The sequence below is a fragment of the Gasterosteus aculeatus genome, chromosome Y, assembly GCF_964276395.1.
Source record: "Gasterosteus aculeatus chromosome Y, fGasAcu3.hap1.1, whole genome shotgun sequence".
NCBI lineage: Eukaryota > Metazoa > Chordata > Actinopteri > Perciformes > Gasterosteidae > Gasterosteus > Gasterosteus aculeatus.
This window is the reverse complement of record NC_135709.1, coordinates 4269159-4284758: the sequence shown is the minus strand read 5'-3', so window position 1 is coordinate 4284758 and position 15600 is coordinate 4269159. Positions and strand designations below refer to the sequence as shown.

The 15600-nt window shown below is 42.5% G+C and overlaps 1 protein-coding gene across 1 annotated transcript; it reads right to left on the bottom strand.

Moving 5' to 3' along the window:
- Nucleotides 1-375: 375 nt before the first annotated feature.
- LOC120812703 (disintegrin and metalloproteinase domain-containing protein 10-like) lies at nucleotides 376-15348 on the bottom strand. The gene is made up of 16 exons (XM_040168875.2): nucleotides 15022-15348; nucleotides 10589-10739; nucleotides 9948-10066; nucleotides 9697-9855; nucleotides 9372-9466; nucleotides 8811-8960; nucleotides 8390-8482; nucleotides 8126-8309; nucleotides 7563-7726; nucleotides 7281-7464; nucleotides 6542-6692; nucleotides 6234-6417; nucleotides 6044-6152; nucleotides 5705-5925; nucleotides 5481-5607; nucleotides 376-3106 (listed from the first exon to the last, which is right to left on the bottom strand). The coding sequence occupies exons 1-16, from the start codon at nucleotides 15086-15088 to the stop codon at nucleotides 2943-2945; spliced, it is 2322 nt and encodes a 773-aa protein (XP_040024809.1). The 5' UTR covers nucleotides 15089-15348; the 3' UTR covers nucleotides 376-2942.
- Nucleotides 15349-15600: the final 252 nt, after the last annotated feature.

The window sequence follows — 15600 nt, the reverse complement described above, 5'->3', positions numbered from 1 at the left end:
ACTTTATTTTTTTACTTGTGCACTGCTGTCTTGTTGTCTATTGTTACACTGTCTACTGTCACGCACCAACCGCCAAGACAAATTCCTTGTATGTCTGACATATTTTGGCAATAAATGTTTCCTGATTCCTGATTCCTGACAATGTTATGTCAGTCGTATGAACACCCATTCAAGTAAAGTGTTACCTAATATTATCACACTACTTTATCATCAATTTAAAAGGGACAAAAGAACATTTACCAAAAACTTGAGGATGCAATAAATCCGATTCATCCAATCCTTAGTGTTACTGACCATATTCTTTTCTACACTAACTCTATCAACACAAGTTGTGATCCAACATTAAACAAGAGGATTAGAAAACGACGGCATGCATTACAGACAGTAAACAGGGGTCTATTTTATTTTGAACGAGTCTTTTAATTAATGCATTTCAAGTACTCGAAAAATTACATCTCGTTACACAATACAACTTGATTTTTTTCTTTTTTAAATGTTCAAAGTGAACAAAACATTTCAATACTGTATAAAACACAGTGAACATTAAAATCAGACAGTAGTATTACTTTTTAATTCTGTGTTCTTTCGGCCTACATCACCTACAACATTGCAACTCAATCTGGACATTTTCAGTACAACTTTATCTTAAAACTTTACCAAGACTACGAAATTAAAAAGAAAGTAAACTTACAGGCATTATTCGTCTGCTCTTCTACCCAAACCATGCCACAGGGGAACAATGAGAAAAATAAGGATGTAACATTGATTCCATCACCCTAAATTGTTTTTATACCATTGATGACGGTGGAAAAAGTATCATAAGCAAACTCCAGTTCAACAAGCACATATAGGAACTCAAATAACTCTGAGAGTTCCATTTTAAACAGAAACAAAGAGTTAGCTGACATGGATACTCATCTGCCATGTGAAACAAACCAGTAACGGTGACACGCGTTGTTCATAATCCAGAGCACAGGTGTGATGATTACAGCCATCAGGCGCGTGTTGCGAGATATCAGCGGTGAATAGTATTGCATGCGTTCAAAAGATAATGCCAGAATAAAATGTAGTCACAAAATGTAGCTTGTGTACAATCTCAAATTAACCCGATTTCACCCACCTACCCCCGAAACCGTTTGGTGGGTGAATTGTTTGCAGGGTAAAATAAAAATCACGAGATGTTGCACAATTTATCACAACAGGATGATCAAACCCTTTTGGTCGGTACTCTTCTGCAGGGAGGGGAAGAAGAAAACACCCGAGGTCAAACTTCCAAAAAAAAACCCATCACATTTTCTTTATTTGTGTAACGGAAACATAACAGGGGTCTACTGGATTTTCTTTAAAAAATGGGGTTTTTATTCCGCCATGAAATCTGGCCAGGAGACAACTGCAGGTGAGTTTAAAATGTGTAGTAAAAACAGCAGCTAATATCTGTGATACAGGTGAACACACTGAGGAAATGTATGAACGTTGTCTGGCATACAAACATTACAGACCTCGTTCTGCATGCCCACATTGAAAAGTTCTTATGTCCTCTACCTGAGAAATAATAGAATGATTTAATCTTTTTATACATTTATTTTTGTACAGCCACACCGGAGTCATTTTTAAATTTATTTCCACACTCATGTAAAGTAAAGGCTGGCGCATGCTTCTGCGTCGTTGCGTCGACGCACTCGTTTCAATTCATGGTTCTGCGTGTGTTGCAGAGCAATTCACCGCCGGTCATATGCATACGCATTTCTTCCGACAAAAGTTCTTAAATCTGATCCGTTCTCTCGTAAACATTCTTCGTTTTAATAATGGCGGTATCGGGCTATGAAAGCGGAAATATGAGACTCCGTAAAGGATGTAGTTAGCAGACCAATCGCAGCCTAGTGCGCTGCGGGAGGCTTGCGTTGCTTGCGTCGAAAGCGACGCAAGCAAGGACGCAAGGAGGTGTGAACAGCGACACAAGGGACACGCAAGGGGGTCTTGCGTCTGCGTCGCTCTGAAAACGCAGAAGCATAAATCCGGCTTGACTCTGTAACAAACTAGGTGGTCTTCCCTTTCTGTTTCTGTGACCTCTAGCTTTTTACACCATGTACAAAAAAACAGGAGGTTATCAAGACAGTTAAAAAAAGAGATGGAAAAAGGGACCTTGAACGAAGAAGGCCTGAAAAGTGAGATACGGTGACAGTGAAAAAAATCTAAATCTAACAAAAGTGAAAAAGATCCACCCGACTGCAAGGAGAACTTGACGCCAAATCCTCGACTGCAGCGTTCAAGGAACTCATCGCAACTCATCAGTCCTTCAATTTAGTGTTATGTCCTGAGAGCACCAACCGAAAAATAAAAGAAAAAAGTGAAGAATTACACATTTACAGTAGAAGAAATAGGGTTAGGGTTAGGTTTGTTTGTTTTCACTTATGATACACTAAATATGTACAGTCACATGCAGAAGACGGGCTGCACGAGAGACCGCAGCCTGTGTCTTTTGCCGTTTGACATGTGTGAATCACAAAAGCGGCGGGAATCCCCACCGAGTGTCTCTCATTCTTGGCTAGAATGGCAAGGAAAATCACGGAACAATTCACCAGCAGCCACAGGCGTGTCACTCAAGAAGACGTTGCAATAGAACAAAAAAAAAACACACACATCACAGAATGTACTAAAGCTACACATGATCCTTCACTCCTTGGCACTACTTAACAGAATAAACGGTGTAAAAAGCTGCTAGATCGCATTGGAATCCACTCCACGAAGAGCCAACAGAGTTGTTAAATAGTGTTTTCTCTTTCACACATCCGTTTGGTCTGTAAATGGAGGATGTGATGACAACTAACGACCATGTCAGGCTTTTCTTTGGATGGAGTGATGCTTTTGTTTCCCACTGTAGGCACAAGGAGGAGCCAAGGCATTGGGGGAGGGGCAGGTGGGTGGGGGGCGATGGGGGGTTCTCAGCGTCTTATCTGGCCCATCTGATAGTTCTCCCTGGGCTGACGGTGGTGTCTCTGGGGCTGCGCCTGCCGCTGAGGCTGCCTCTGGCCGGTGTGCGGGTGCTGAGACTGGCTCTGCACCTGGGAGTTGGCATGCTGCTGCGCTCGCCGTCTCTTCAAGGTGCCTGTTGGGGTGAAAGGAAGTTACTCACGCTTGTCAGAAAACAAATTGTGGGTTTTCTCCCGGGGGCAAAATTGCCCCCGCTGACGCACTGCTGCTGATTGCTATGCCGCAATAACAACCGTGTTGCATTTCAAAGTGTGAGAAATGGGTCTAAAACTGTATGCAGTGTGTGAGACCGGTCGAGATCAAGCGAGAGGCATTTTGGAGCAAGGTGAATCGTAGAATTACACCTGAAAAAATAGTAAAAGGGGGTACAAGCACATACGTCTTCAATGCAATTCTTCTGCCCCGCTCACAAGTGTAGCCGTGGTGCTGACTTTCGAATTGAAAAACCTCATATGAGATTGAAATGCGATCGTGCATAGCAGGAGTGGTATTTTGATCCTAAATATCTCACTTCAGAATTTCTCATCATGGTTTTTGGTTGCTGAAGCTCTTAATTATCCGGCTGCCTCGTCTCACGGTGCGACTCGCCACCACCAGTTTTATTTGATAAACTGAGGTTTCAACAAGTTTATCTCACACTTGTCATCGTCCCTCTGAGACACGTTAACCAAACACGTGCCAACATGTGCCAATAAAAGAAGACATTACTCAACTCCCAAACTCAAAGGCTGTTCATTTATAAGAAGTTCTGCCAAAGCTAGGAATTGGAGTTGCACTGATGAAAAAAAAAATGGATGGAAAAAATATATAGAGGAAAAACATATTTTGGTGTAAAACCTGGTAAACGACTGTTAATAACAATAAATAACAACAACACAAACACCGTAAATACCACAAGCCTGCAACTACGAATGAAAAACACATTTACAACCTAGTAGAGTCAACGTCACCAGTTAATTGCTGCATGACTTGAGGTCACTCACGTACTACAACATCTAAATCCATGCACAACATATTCAGCAATAAATATATTGTAACTAACCCTAACTCTCCCAGCTGCACGTGCCCGACTCCACCTGCAAGTGGATCACAGACTTCCTGTCTGACAGGAAGCAGCACGTGAAGCTGGGGAAACATGTCTCAGCCTCTCGGACCATCAGCACCGGTTCCCCCCAAGGCTGCGTTCTCTCCCCTCTGCTCTTCTCCCTGTACACCAACAGCTGCACCTCCAGCCACCAGTCCGTCAAGCTCCTGAAGTTTGCGGATGACACCACCCTCATTGGACTGATCTCTGGTGGGGATGAGTCCGCCTACAGGTGGGAGTCTGACCATCTGGTGTCCTGGTGCAGTCAGAACAACCTGGAGCTCAACGCTCTAAAGACAGTGGAGATGGTTGTGGATTTCCGGCGGAACAGAGCCCCACCCTCCCCCATCACCCTGTGTGACTCCCCTGTCACTATTGTGGATTCCTTCCGTTTCCTGGGCTCCATCATCACCCAGGACCTCAAGTGGAAGCTGAACATCAGCTCCATCACCAAGAAGGCTCAGCAGAGGTTGTTCTTCCTGAGGCAGCTGAAGAAACTCAACCTGCCAAAGACGATGATGGTCCACTTCTACACGGCCATCATCGAGTCCATCCTCTGCTCCTCCATCACCGTCTGGTACGCTGCAGCCACAGCCAAGGACAAGGGCAGGCTGCAGCGGGTCATCCGCTCTGCAGAGAAGGTGATCGGCTGCAATCTGCCGACACCAACCCCTCTCACCCCGGACAAAAACTGTTTGTGCCCCTTCCATGTGGCAGGAGGCTGAGGTCCATCAGGACTAAGACCTCCCGCCACACGAACAGTTTCTTCCCATCGGCAGTCGGGCTCATCAACAGAGCCCGGTCCCCCACTGACTGACGTCACACGTCACACGTCACTTTAACTGTAATTCATCACTTTGTCGTCACTCGTCACTTTGTTACTTGTTCGTTAGTGCACTTTATGCTTAATATTTTTTTTAAAAACTTTTTTAATATTTAAAAATGTTAACTTTATTCCCTTGTTTTATACTAACCCATAGCCTTATTCTACTAACCCATTGCATTAGCATTTGATTTTACTTTATTTTATTACTTGTGCACTGTTGTCTTGTCTGTCTACTGTCGCGCACCAACCGCCAAGACAAATTCTTTGTATGTTTGGCATATTTTGGTAATAAATGTTTCCTGATACCTGATTCCTGATTGAGTTTGATTCTTTTTATTAAATGACCGCGAAATGAAAAGGAACGGATAAACGGAGATTACTTAACGGACGGCTACGGTATTAGTGCCCCCCCTGACCCCCGGCCCCCGGCCCCCTGAAAGGCAAATCTCTTACGGTTGTTTGTGTAATTAAATGAATAAATTGTACAATCAAGCAGTAAAACGTCAGACCATATGTCGGGAGGGATATGCTACATATATAAACAGAACATTTAGTTAACTTTCTTTGTAAATCTCTCACCTGGAAGTGGTTTGGGAGGAGGAAGTTTGGGGTTGCTGCTCGGTGTGTGCACACTGCAGATCTTAATGAAGCCAGCCATCAGCATGATGAGGGCAATGCCCATCAGCAGCACTGCCCACCAATGGGCCTAGAGGAGGGAAAGACGCACAAATCAAAAACACAACACACCTCAGGATAACAATCCCGACCAAGCAGCCGATCCGAATCACTAAGCTGATGCATACCACGATCCACTCTGCTATGTTTTCATACAGCTCCGGGTTGAAGATGGCCTTCTTCAGCCGGGCGAGCGGTCCGTCCGCGTCCACCAGGCGGCACTTCATGAACACGTCACAGTAGCCCTTGAAGTCATTGCAGGGCGAGCCGGCTGGCAGCGTGGTGACTTTCTTGTTGAAGAAGCGACCCAGCCGCTCTGATCCTGTGCTGCTGCATGTGTTGGGATTCACTGCGGAGATGGATCGCAGACAGCAAACGCAATTGAAAGAGATGAAATCTCTGGCACACTATATATAGATTATTTTTCTCCCTCGGGTCAGGGGGGGACGGGAAGGTAAATGACTCACTCTTCTCCATGCAGCACACGTGGCAAAGCTCCGTCTCGTCCTTCCCATCTTGGCTGGCACAGGTGCAGGCCTCGAGGCCGTACTTCTCGCAGATGGAGCCGGAGCAGCCCTGCAGAGGTGGGGGAAGGGGGGGGGGGAAGCGGGAGATCAGATGCTGACTGGTGGGAACAGAAAGTTGCTGCGGTCTTACCCCGTTGAGGCAGACTTGAGTCTCCCCGTGGCAGGCGGTGAAGTTGGCCTTGGGCTCGGATGTGGGGCACTGGGCACCGACTCCGTTACACATGCCCTGGTGAGCGCACTCGGACTCCTCTCGGCACTTCTCGTTACGACCCTTGTAGGAGCACTCGGGAGTGCAGCAAGGACCCTGGCTGGGACTGGTGGGAGAGAGAAGACGTTTGCTCAACAACTATCACAGAATGAGCTGCCGCGGATTAAGTTGTGTAAAAGAAAAACAACTCAAAATGCTCAGGCAGACAAAAAGACAGGAATGAAATCTACCTGCAGACTTTGTTGGGTTTTAATTTGCATTTCCTCTTGTCAGGCTGGTTGGCGTCATAGCAGCACTGGTCCCTGCACTGATCGCTGTAGCCACAGTCACAGTCCTCCCCCGGCTCCACCAGGCCATTACCACAGATGGGCTGACCTGACTCTGTTTTGGGGAGAAAAAAAAACATTGAGTGTGGTCCTTGGAATATGGAAAAAACTGGAAAAACAAAAAAAAAAAAAAAAATGGAATATGTTTCCTTGTAGTAAAGGCTAAACGTGTATGAGAAATTAGACAGGCATTATGAAAAAGGTCTCATGCATGTGGTGCTGCAATAATCTCGGTCCTCACCCTCAAGAGAGCTCAATGCTACACTGAACCAAAACTAAACTATTTGTCAGTATGTTTGAGCAAAGGTAAAAAATATATTGGTCTTAGATTTTCCCAGATGAATATGTAGATATGAGACTCAAAGCTGCTTGTTGAATATAGATTGAGCTTTTAAAGCGTGACGCTTACAAGAAAAGATAAATAAAAATACCAAATAATATAATAATAATAATAATAAATACCAATAACACATTCAAAAATATGACAAATACTGTGAGTAAAAATACCACTGAACAGATGCAAAGAAGGAGCTTTTAAAAGCTGAAACCAAACAGCGCATGGGGGTTAAAATCTCCCACACGTCATTACAGCAAAAGCCAAATCCCCGAGTTGGGCACTTGAGATGAAAACAGTGAAACGCACCGACGAAACAGTTGCTTCTCTTCTTCTCCAGCACCTGGCTGATGTTGCGCACGCTACAGATGGAGAACTTGTTGTTGTTGAGCTTGTCGCCCGACGTGGCTCTCGCATACATGATATAATTGCCCTTCTCCTTCTTGTCTTGGCTCTTGGATTCTCCCGGAGTGCACTCGGATCCAGAGTCGTGCTGAGAAGGAGAAAGAAAAGAAAAGGTTACAAGGAGAAGGTAAAAAGTGTGCAAGCCGAATTCATTCTCAAAATACATGAAAGTGGCACGTTACTCACCGGGGAGCCAAAGTTGTGTCCTACTTCATGAGCGAAGGTGATGTGGGAGACTTTGGGAGGTACGTGGGAGGCATAGTTCTGTACAGTGATTATACCAGTGTTCAGAGACTTCTTTTTGCCGTCTGAGTACTGCTTGCTTTTTTCACAGATGCCTCCAGAGCTCCCTGCAAAATAAAAGCCCAAGTTGGAAATGTATTGCAAACAACAGCTTAAAAAAAGAAGATTTGATTTTGAAAGAGGGAGAATCTTGTTTATACAGCTGATGATTGATGACATCATGTCTGACTTCAAAAGAAAAGGTGCTAAATTCTAATTGTGGGGCACACAAGACCTTGGACAGTAAATTACAGATTTCAACAGTACAATATCATATTAAACAAATTCAAATTGAGAAAGTAGTATGATAAGAGTAAATACATCCATAATGAAACCCCTTGGGATTTTTCAATATATGTATATTGTCTGAGCTGATATTGGAAGCTGATATTGGAAGCGCCTTTTAGTTGTAACAACCTAGTCGTATTTATTGCAACTAACTAGATTTTGATGACGACTGTCAGTACCTGAAGGGGCTCCCACCCAAGCCAAACCCAACACCCCATCATCGAAGTCTCTGTCGGTGAAAACGTAAGCTAGGCAGTAGTTGTCGTGGTTCTGCTCGGAGTTCAGCTCAAGGAACTTCTCCACGCCGATATTGGCAAAGCGGAACGGGTTGGACCGGTCCCTCTCATTGCTGGTGGTGTTTATCTAGAGGATGCCAGCGATGACCAGTTCAGAGGGAAGAAATCTTAAATCCACACAGGCCTCCAAATCAGTACAAGACTTACCCTGATCCTTTTCACCATGAAGCTGATGTTGCGGATGCCCATGAAGTCCGTGCCCTGATAGATCGCATCGATGGCCTTGACATGACTAGAGATCTGAAACGGTCGTAAAACAAGAAGCTTCAATCACAAGGTGTGCTTTACTGTACTCTACGTAGTGTTGTCCACTCATAGTGGAAATTATATTCAAAAATGAGTGTGTGAATGCAGTTACTATATATATGTATATATATATATACATATACATATATATATATATATATATATATATATATATATATACATACACACATACATACATACACACACACATATATATATATGTATATATATTAAACTCTTTTATACATGTTCTGTTGGTGAAACAAATACACCGATATGAGCCCAAAAAAAGATGTACTGCGTGACAGGGACTGTGTATTACCTGAGCGATGACCGCCTCCCTGGTCTTGTAGTACTTGAAGAAGAGGTGGTCAGTCTGAATGAAAAGCTGGCAGGTGTTTTTCTCCACCTGGGCCATCCTCTTTTTCCTCAGCAGCACGGGGTCATTAGAGTCCGCCTCGGTGTGAAGCTCCTGGTGTGAGGAGACGAGAGCAGGAAATAGACAGTTACATAAAACGCACATGTCTATACAGGGAGAGAAAGGGAGATCTCCGCAAACAGAGCAAAAAACGCAACAGTTGAGGAGTGCACAGTTGTGGAGGAAAATACAGGACAAATGTGTCCGCGGAAAAAGGTGATGAAAAGCAGCAGTGTGGATGCACGGGGCAATAAAGTCTATGATAAATAAACCAACCAACAACTTACACACACAAAGACGTCACTCTCTAGGTCGTCTTCGAACAAAAAACGTTACTTCACCTGTTGTTCTGGAGGTGAACTTCTCTGCGACACACGCAAGACTTTTAGAACCATGAATTGAAACGAGTGCGTCGACACAACTGACGCAGACGCATGCGCCAACCTTAAGTGTGCTGAAGTTCACCTTGGATGGCTCTGCTGAGGCTTGGTACTTCTTCATCCTCTCAAACACTGAGCGATCAGCGCAGCCTCCCTCTGAGCCGTACTTGTGCGGGTAGTCTGAGTGAGAGAGAAAGACACAACGCGGGGCAGAGATCGTGTTACTCAGGCATCAAGCACCACGAATATTTCTGCTCGCTGGGGGGGCGGTCACACTAGTCTGCCTCCGTTGTCTCAGGTGCTCTAAACTTCCCCAATCACACGTTTACAAGCGCTTGCATCGAATTACACACACACGATGATTACACCTTGTCGGAGCATTTGTGTCGCTGAAGTTGCTGCGCACTCACGTATGTCGTCTTCATGGTAGATGACGGAGTGGAAGGGCACGTCTTTGCCCTCCAGGTATCTCTCGGCAGGCTCCACGTAGTAGGCGCCCTGGTAGCTCTGGATGAAGCCCTCAAACTTACCCTCCACAATGGAGCCATGGGTCAGGGTACCTTTCTCACCTGGGAACCCGAATGCCAGGGGTACAGATGTGAGGTGATTCACACAGCGATACATTTAGACAGCTGTGTTAAAATGAGAAGGGCGGTCTTACCGTAGATTTCTCCAGTGTAGATATGAGAGGTATCGAATGGAATCTCGCCTCCTGAAACTTCTATCTTCAAATCAGGGGCAAACATGGTTGTATCTCTCTTCATTCGTAAATTAAAATGCCTGAAATCAAACAAATTAATTCATAGGCACCTGTATGTGATGACCAAGATTAGAAAGTGGGGAAAAAAGTGTAATCCATATAGAGAAAGGATTGTTTCCACGACCATCATTCATTTCACACAGCGCACAAATTAATAGTCAAACCGGTTTGACTATTAATTTGTAGACGAGCAATATTCCCCCCATTGTTTGAGAAAAAGAAAAGGGCAAATGGAAAAAGGATAAAAAGGAGGAAGGAGGGGTATTGTTTGGCAGATATAAAAGGTTCTGGGAAACTGCAGTTTTATCTTGTAAGAGCAAGAACAGAAAATTTTTGAAAAAAAATGCTGCCTTTTTTTGTAGATGAAACATATGGCAGTGGAATAAAAGATGTAATCTGGGGTTTCATGGAACACCTACACAGTGCTCTTATTGTGTGCTCGTATAGTCTGAAAGCTACTGTTATGTTCTTAGTCTTAGTGATATTGAGATCAGAATTTCCCATGAAGTTAATGTTGATAATTGACAATAAAATTGACAAACCTTCCATGGGCGTGGAAATCTAAATGTAGGAACTTGTCTTCATGCAAGATCGCTCTCTTGGCCCGCTGATGGTTGCTGTGCACCAGCTCTGTGTCGTAGGACAGGCCTTCATAGTGACGGATATACTTATTCAGGGGATTTCTGTAGTGCCCTGTGTGAAAAGAACATGGGGACTCATTATCAGCCAAAAACAGGGAAAATGCATATTATGAAAAGCTCATCCTCACATGTTATTAACTCAGCCATCCTAGGGGTATAGACAATTTGTCTTTTCTTCTGGGTTGCAGATATATAAACAAGAGGTAAACAGCTACGTTTCAGAGTAAGTGACTGAGGCATCGTCCATAATTAGGATCATACAAGTACTCAAACCACGGCATGATCCATCAGGTATTTGACAAGCAGGAATTAAATAATGGAAACTGACAGCAGCCCTCTGTGGACGGTTTTAAAATATAGCTGGATATGTTTTAAATTGAATGGATGCCAGTTTTGGAGCTGTGAACAACAACAGCCCCTAGCGTCACAGTGCAATGATTTCACCACCGGAAAACAGGGATGCATTTAATTTCCCTCAGAAAATTGCTCTGTCAGGACAGTAATCTGAGCATATTGGCGAATCATTCAAATCAGATTTTCTCCACATTAAAACCTACAGACAGTATTTAATCTAATACAAAATGAGTATCTGCTCATGTGAAGTATGAAATATTTACGTGGCAACATTAAATGTTACATTGGGGGCACGCTAAAAACTAAAGGACGTCATCATTATGAGATATTCTAATTTCTCAAAACCTCCAAAAGAAAAGATAATGACATGTCTGTGAATATAGAAAACAACCAGATTATTAAAAATATAAACTATACAAAACAACTGGCCAAAGGTGCCAACATTACGTGGTGAAGTTACATCACTAAAGTATTTAAAGCCCAATTTACAGTGAGAAGCCTGTCAAGTGAACAAAGCTGTGTCAGCTGCCTTTGACAGTTCGACAAGGGAACGCAAGTAAGATATTTTAAATATATACGGACCCCACAACTGTTCGACATTTTTATATAAGTACATTTGGGTTACTGAATCAAGACGATACCGTTACGTTAAATTAAGAGAACTGGCACAGTTCGGTAAAGTTAGCAGATATTCATAGATTCAGACTCACGGTTCAATAGCTCGTCAGCGAGTAGTGATGTTGACAACCAGGTACAACATAATTATCCATAATTTTACCAATACGGACAAGTGCAGGAGCTGTACAAATCACATTGATCTCAATGTAGGGGATGGTCTGCGGGAAAACACATTACAGAAATATTCAATAACTTCACTATTATGAATGGTAGCATTCCCAAAATCAAGTCATAGGTCCATGGCATTGTACCTGGTGTACTACACCTGTTATTGTTGGAATGCATTAAGCTTTCCAAGTACTGTTCTTTGAATCTTTATTGTTGGAATGTAATACGCATTCCAAGTATTGTTCTTCTATTCTTTATTCCAACATCTTTTTATTCTATTTCTTCCACCGCACCTTTCAACTCCTTCACACTTTCAACCATTAAAACCGTTCAAATGTTAAAATATTCAGCTCTTTCAGGAGAGGGGTGATTTCTAGCTCTTAAGCTTGAATTTATATAAATCAATAATCATTAATATTTTAACATGGTTTTCCAATGGAGATCGTTTTTGAAATCCTCTTAAACTTCTTCAACTTTCAGATTCTTCAGCTTCGCCAATATTTCAGCTACAGACACCATTTCAACTTTCAAATGTTGACACAAGTCTCAACTATTTTTTGAAAACTGCTTGTTGATATCTATTCTACTTTTTTCATAATCACTGATTATGTTTCACTAGTTCTTCGCTCCGTTTCAGAGTTTTACATGAGTGTGTATTAGAGTGAGACCTGAACGGCTAGAGTGTGGGGCAGCGTCAGCATCTGCTTAAAAAAATATGGAACTTCTGTCCTCAGAGCCAAAGTGTACACTTTTGAGGCTTCATTTTAGGTGAAAGTGATGGCATGGTTGTGCTGATTGGATTAATGTGGCTATGGAATCCCAGAGTTCTTTAGTTTTGGCCTCAGGAGACCAACGGGTCACACAACTTCTGCTAAAAGCCCCATAGGCTCCAATACAAATCTGCCGACAAATTTCTCAAAAAATCCAGAAGGTACACGTTTTGTAAACTGCCACAGGCGCCGTATTTATTACCAGACAGACATAAAAACCACATGGTTGCGTTCAGTAGAGTCTTGGGTCTTGTACAAACTTCTTATTTTTTAGATAGCTGTTATAGTTTTGCACTAGAGGACACTTGTTTGAGGTGTGGATTCTGTGTAACTCGCTGTCCTGTCTCTTCCCTTTTCAGCAGCTTGTTAATGAGCCCAGGTGCGTCGTTGCCGTGGTTACTCGCACACACGCTGCAGTATCTCTGTCTGTGACTCACAGCTGCTCCTATTACGTGATTAGTGGAGTCACATGACGCAGCTATGCTTTCTGTCAACAGACCAACATGATAAAGACACTAGCCTCCCCTCCCCCCTGACCTCTACTCACTCTCAATCACTCAATTAGTCAGTCTGCCTACTTCTCCCCCTTTCTATCTCTTCCTCACCCTCTCCCCCTCCCTCCCTTTATCTACCCCCCCCCCCACCCAATCCAATAATTTCAAAATAAAAGCCCCATGGAGGGAATTCTTACTGTAATGTTTGTGATGAGGCCTTTCCTAAATAATAACTCGAATTAATAACTCAAATTGAGTTTGAATAACAGACATTCTGTCTCCCAACCCCTCCTCACCCAATTCCATCATTTCAAAATAAAAGCCTCAATGGTTATCTGTACCTCAACCATGAAGCTCAGAATGAAGCGGTTTCGTTGAAATACGTATTGCTCTTTCAAATACTACTACAACCACTAAGAATATTAAGAATAATATTACTAGTACTTCTAGTAGTACTACAACTGATACTTCTACCACCATACTACTAGTATTTCTACTGCTATTAATACTACAACTACTACTAATGTTATTGCAAATACTACTATGGCCAATAGTATTACAGCTTTTTCTACTGCTATTGATACTACACCTACTATTACTAATTCTACTGCTAGTACCACGAATACCACAATTACAACTATTATTAACTACCACTACCTCTACTACTATAATTCATTTAAGCTCCTGCAACTTCTGTATTTTTTAGAAAATCTTTTGAAATCTTTTTGAAATTGAAATTCAGCTTCCCCACTTCCTGTATTTTCAGCAGTTCTTTAAAATAATTTCAGCTTTTCTTATGTCTGTATTAAATACAGAAATATTCATTTCTGTATTTTTTTTCCATATTTCACATTCATTTCAGCTGTTTTCATTTCTGCTTTTTCAGGAAATGTATTGAATTTCTTTTCAGCTTCTCCCATTTCTGTATTTTTGGCAATTTCAAATGTAATTTCAGCTTTTCTAATATCTGTAATTTAAGCAAATGTAATAAAATTCCCTTCAAGTTCATTTCAGCTTTTTGCATTCCAATGCATTTAGTTATTCTATTTCTTCCACCACACATTTCAACTCCTTCACACTTTCAGCTATTAAAACCATTAAAATATTAAAATATTCAGCTCTTTCATGGGAGGGGTTTCAGCTTTCTAGCTCTTAAGCTTGAATTTATATAAATCAATAATCAATAATATTTTAACATGGTTTTCCAATGGAGTTTGTTTTCAACTCGTGTGCCAAATTTAACAACTTTTTGAATATGATAAGGGCCTCAAAAGGGAAAATTCCTTAGAGAAAAGAATAATTCCTTGAAATACAATAGGTCCAACCTAGTGTTGTTGTCAACAACACTAGGTTACAGAAAGGTGTCCTTTGTGTTTTAACAACGTTTCGCTGATGAGCTATTGAACCGTGAAGTCTGAATCTGTGAATATCTTCCTAACTTTACCGAACTCCGTGGCACAAGGTACCGAACAGTCTCAGCGCAGGAGCCCAATCGGCGGCCGCAAACATGGACCCTTGTCCGCCACATCGCTTGTAAGCCCTGACACGGGACAGGTGACACAACTGAGGTTACGGGTTTCATTGTTATGACGGCGTCTCTCCATCTTCTCACAACAATGGCTGTCGGCGCTATTCGCACGATAACAACAAAACAGAGCCAAACCTGACGATTAAAACGGTGACAACACGCTGACATAACTCGTCTATGTCGGTTTATTTCCATCAACCGCACGGATCCAAGTCACCTTTTACTCAATATGTCTTTTTTTTTGCTCGAAGTAATACGGCAATTGGGTGCAGTCCACTTCACAACAAGCAGGCCCCGCTGATCCTTCCGTTAGCTAACCGGCTAACAGCCGTTCTGCTCCTCTTAGCTTCATGGATCCACACAACTTAACGTAACGGTTTCGCTGTAAAACCGCTCACTCACCTTGGGCGTCGTCCAGTAAACACACGAAAAGGAAAACTTTCAAAAGAAGCATGTCTGACAAATCCATAGCACATTGATACCGTTTTCACTTTATTGTCGGTCCGTGTACGTTTTGATAGTTCGTTTTACCGTAAGAACGAGAAAACGAAAACACTCGTTTTCGTTTTGAATCCAAAACGGTAAAACGGAAGTGCACAGTCGTTTTCTCGTTTTTCGTTTAGAACCAAAAAACGAGACAAACTCACAACTTTTTACTCCGTTAATGCCTTTTAGGGTTTTGGCCATAAAACTAAAATACGAAGCGGAGCCGCTAAACCGGAAGTACGTAGATTTTCATAGTAAGAGTCAACGCAATGGAACGTTTGCATGCTAGAAATCCGTCTGCGGTGCCAGCGGTTACCAGGGTATCACAACAAGAAATAATCCTGGTCCAACGGGATGCGTTAGCAACAGTAGTGACTACATCACTGTAAAAATGATTTGAACAATAATTCATAGTAACTTCGTTTTGTTATTTACTTCAACTTATCATGATGAGTTATACAATTACAACATTATTGTTTTCAGTCCTCCAACTCA

Bases quoted from the DNA above. Each gene is read 5' to 3' on its own strand.
- LOC120812703 (XM_040168875.2), bottom strand. From the start codon at position 15,088: ATGGATTTGTCAGACATGCTTCTTTTGAAAGTTTTCCTTTTCGTGTGT. The intron at 8,961-9,371 runs GTGAACTTCAGC...TCCTCACACCAG, and splicing joins CCTCAGCAGAGCCATCCAAG to GAGCTTCACACCGAGGCGGA. The intron at 7,465-7,562 runs GTGAGTAACGTG...TCTCCTTCTCAG, and splicing joins GACACAACTTTGGCTCCCCG to CACGACTCTGGATCCGAGTG.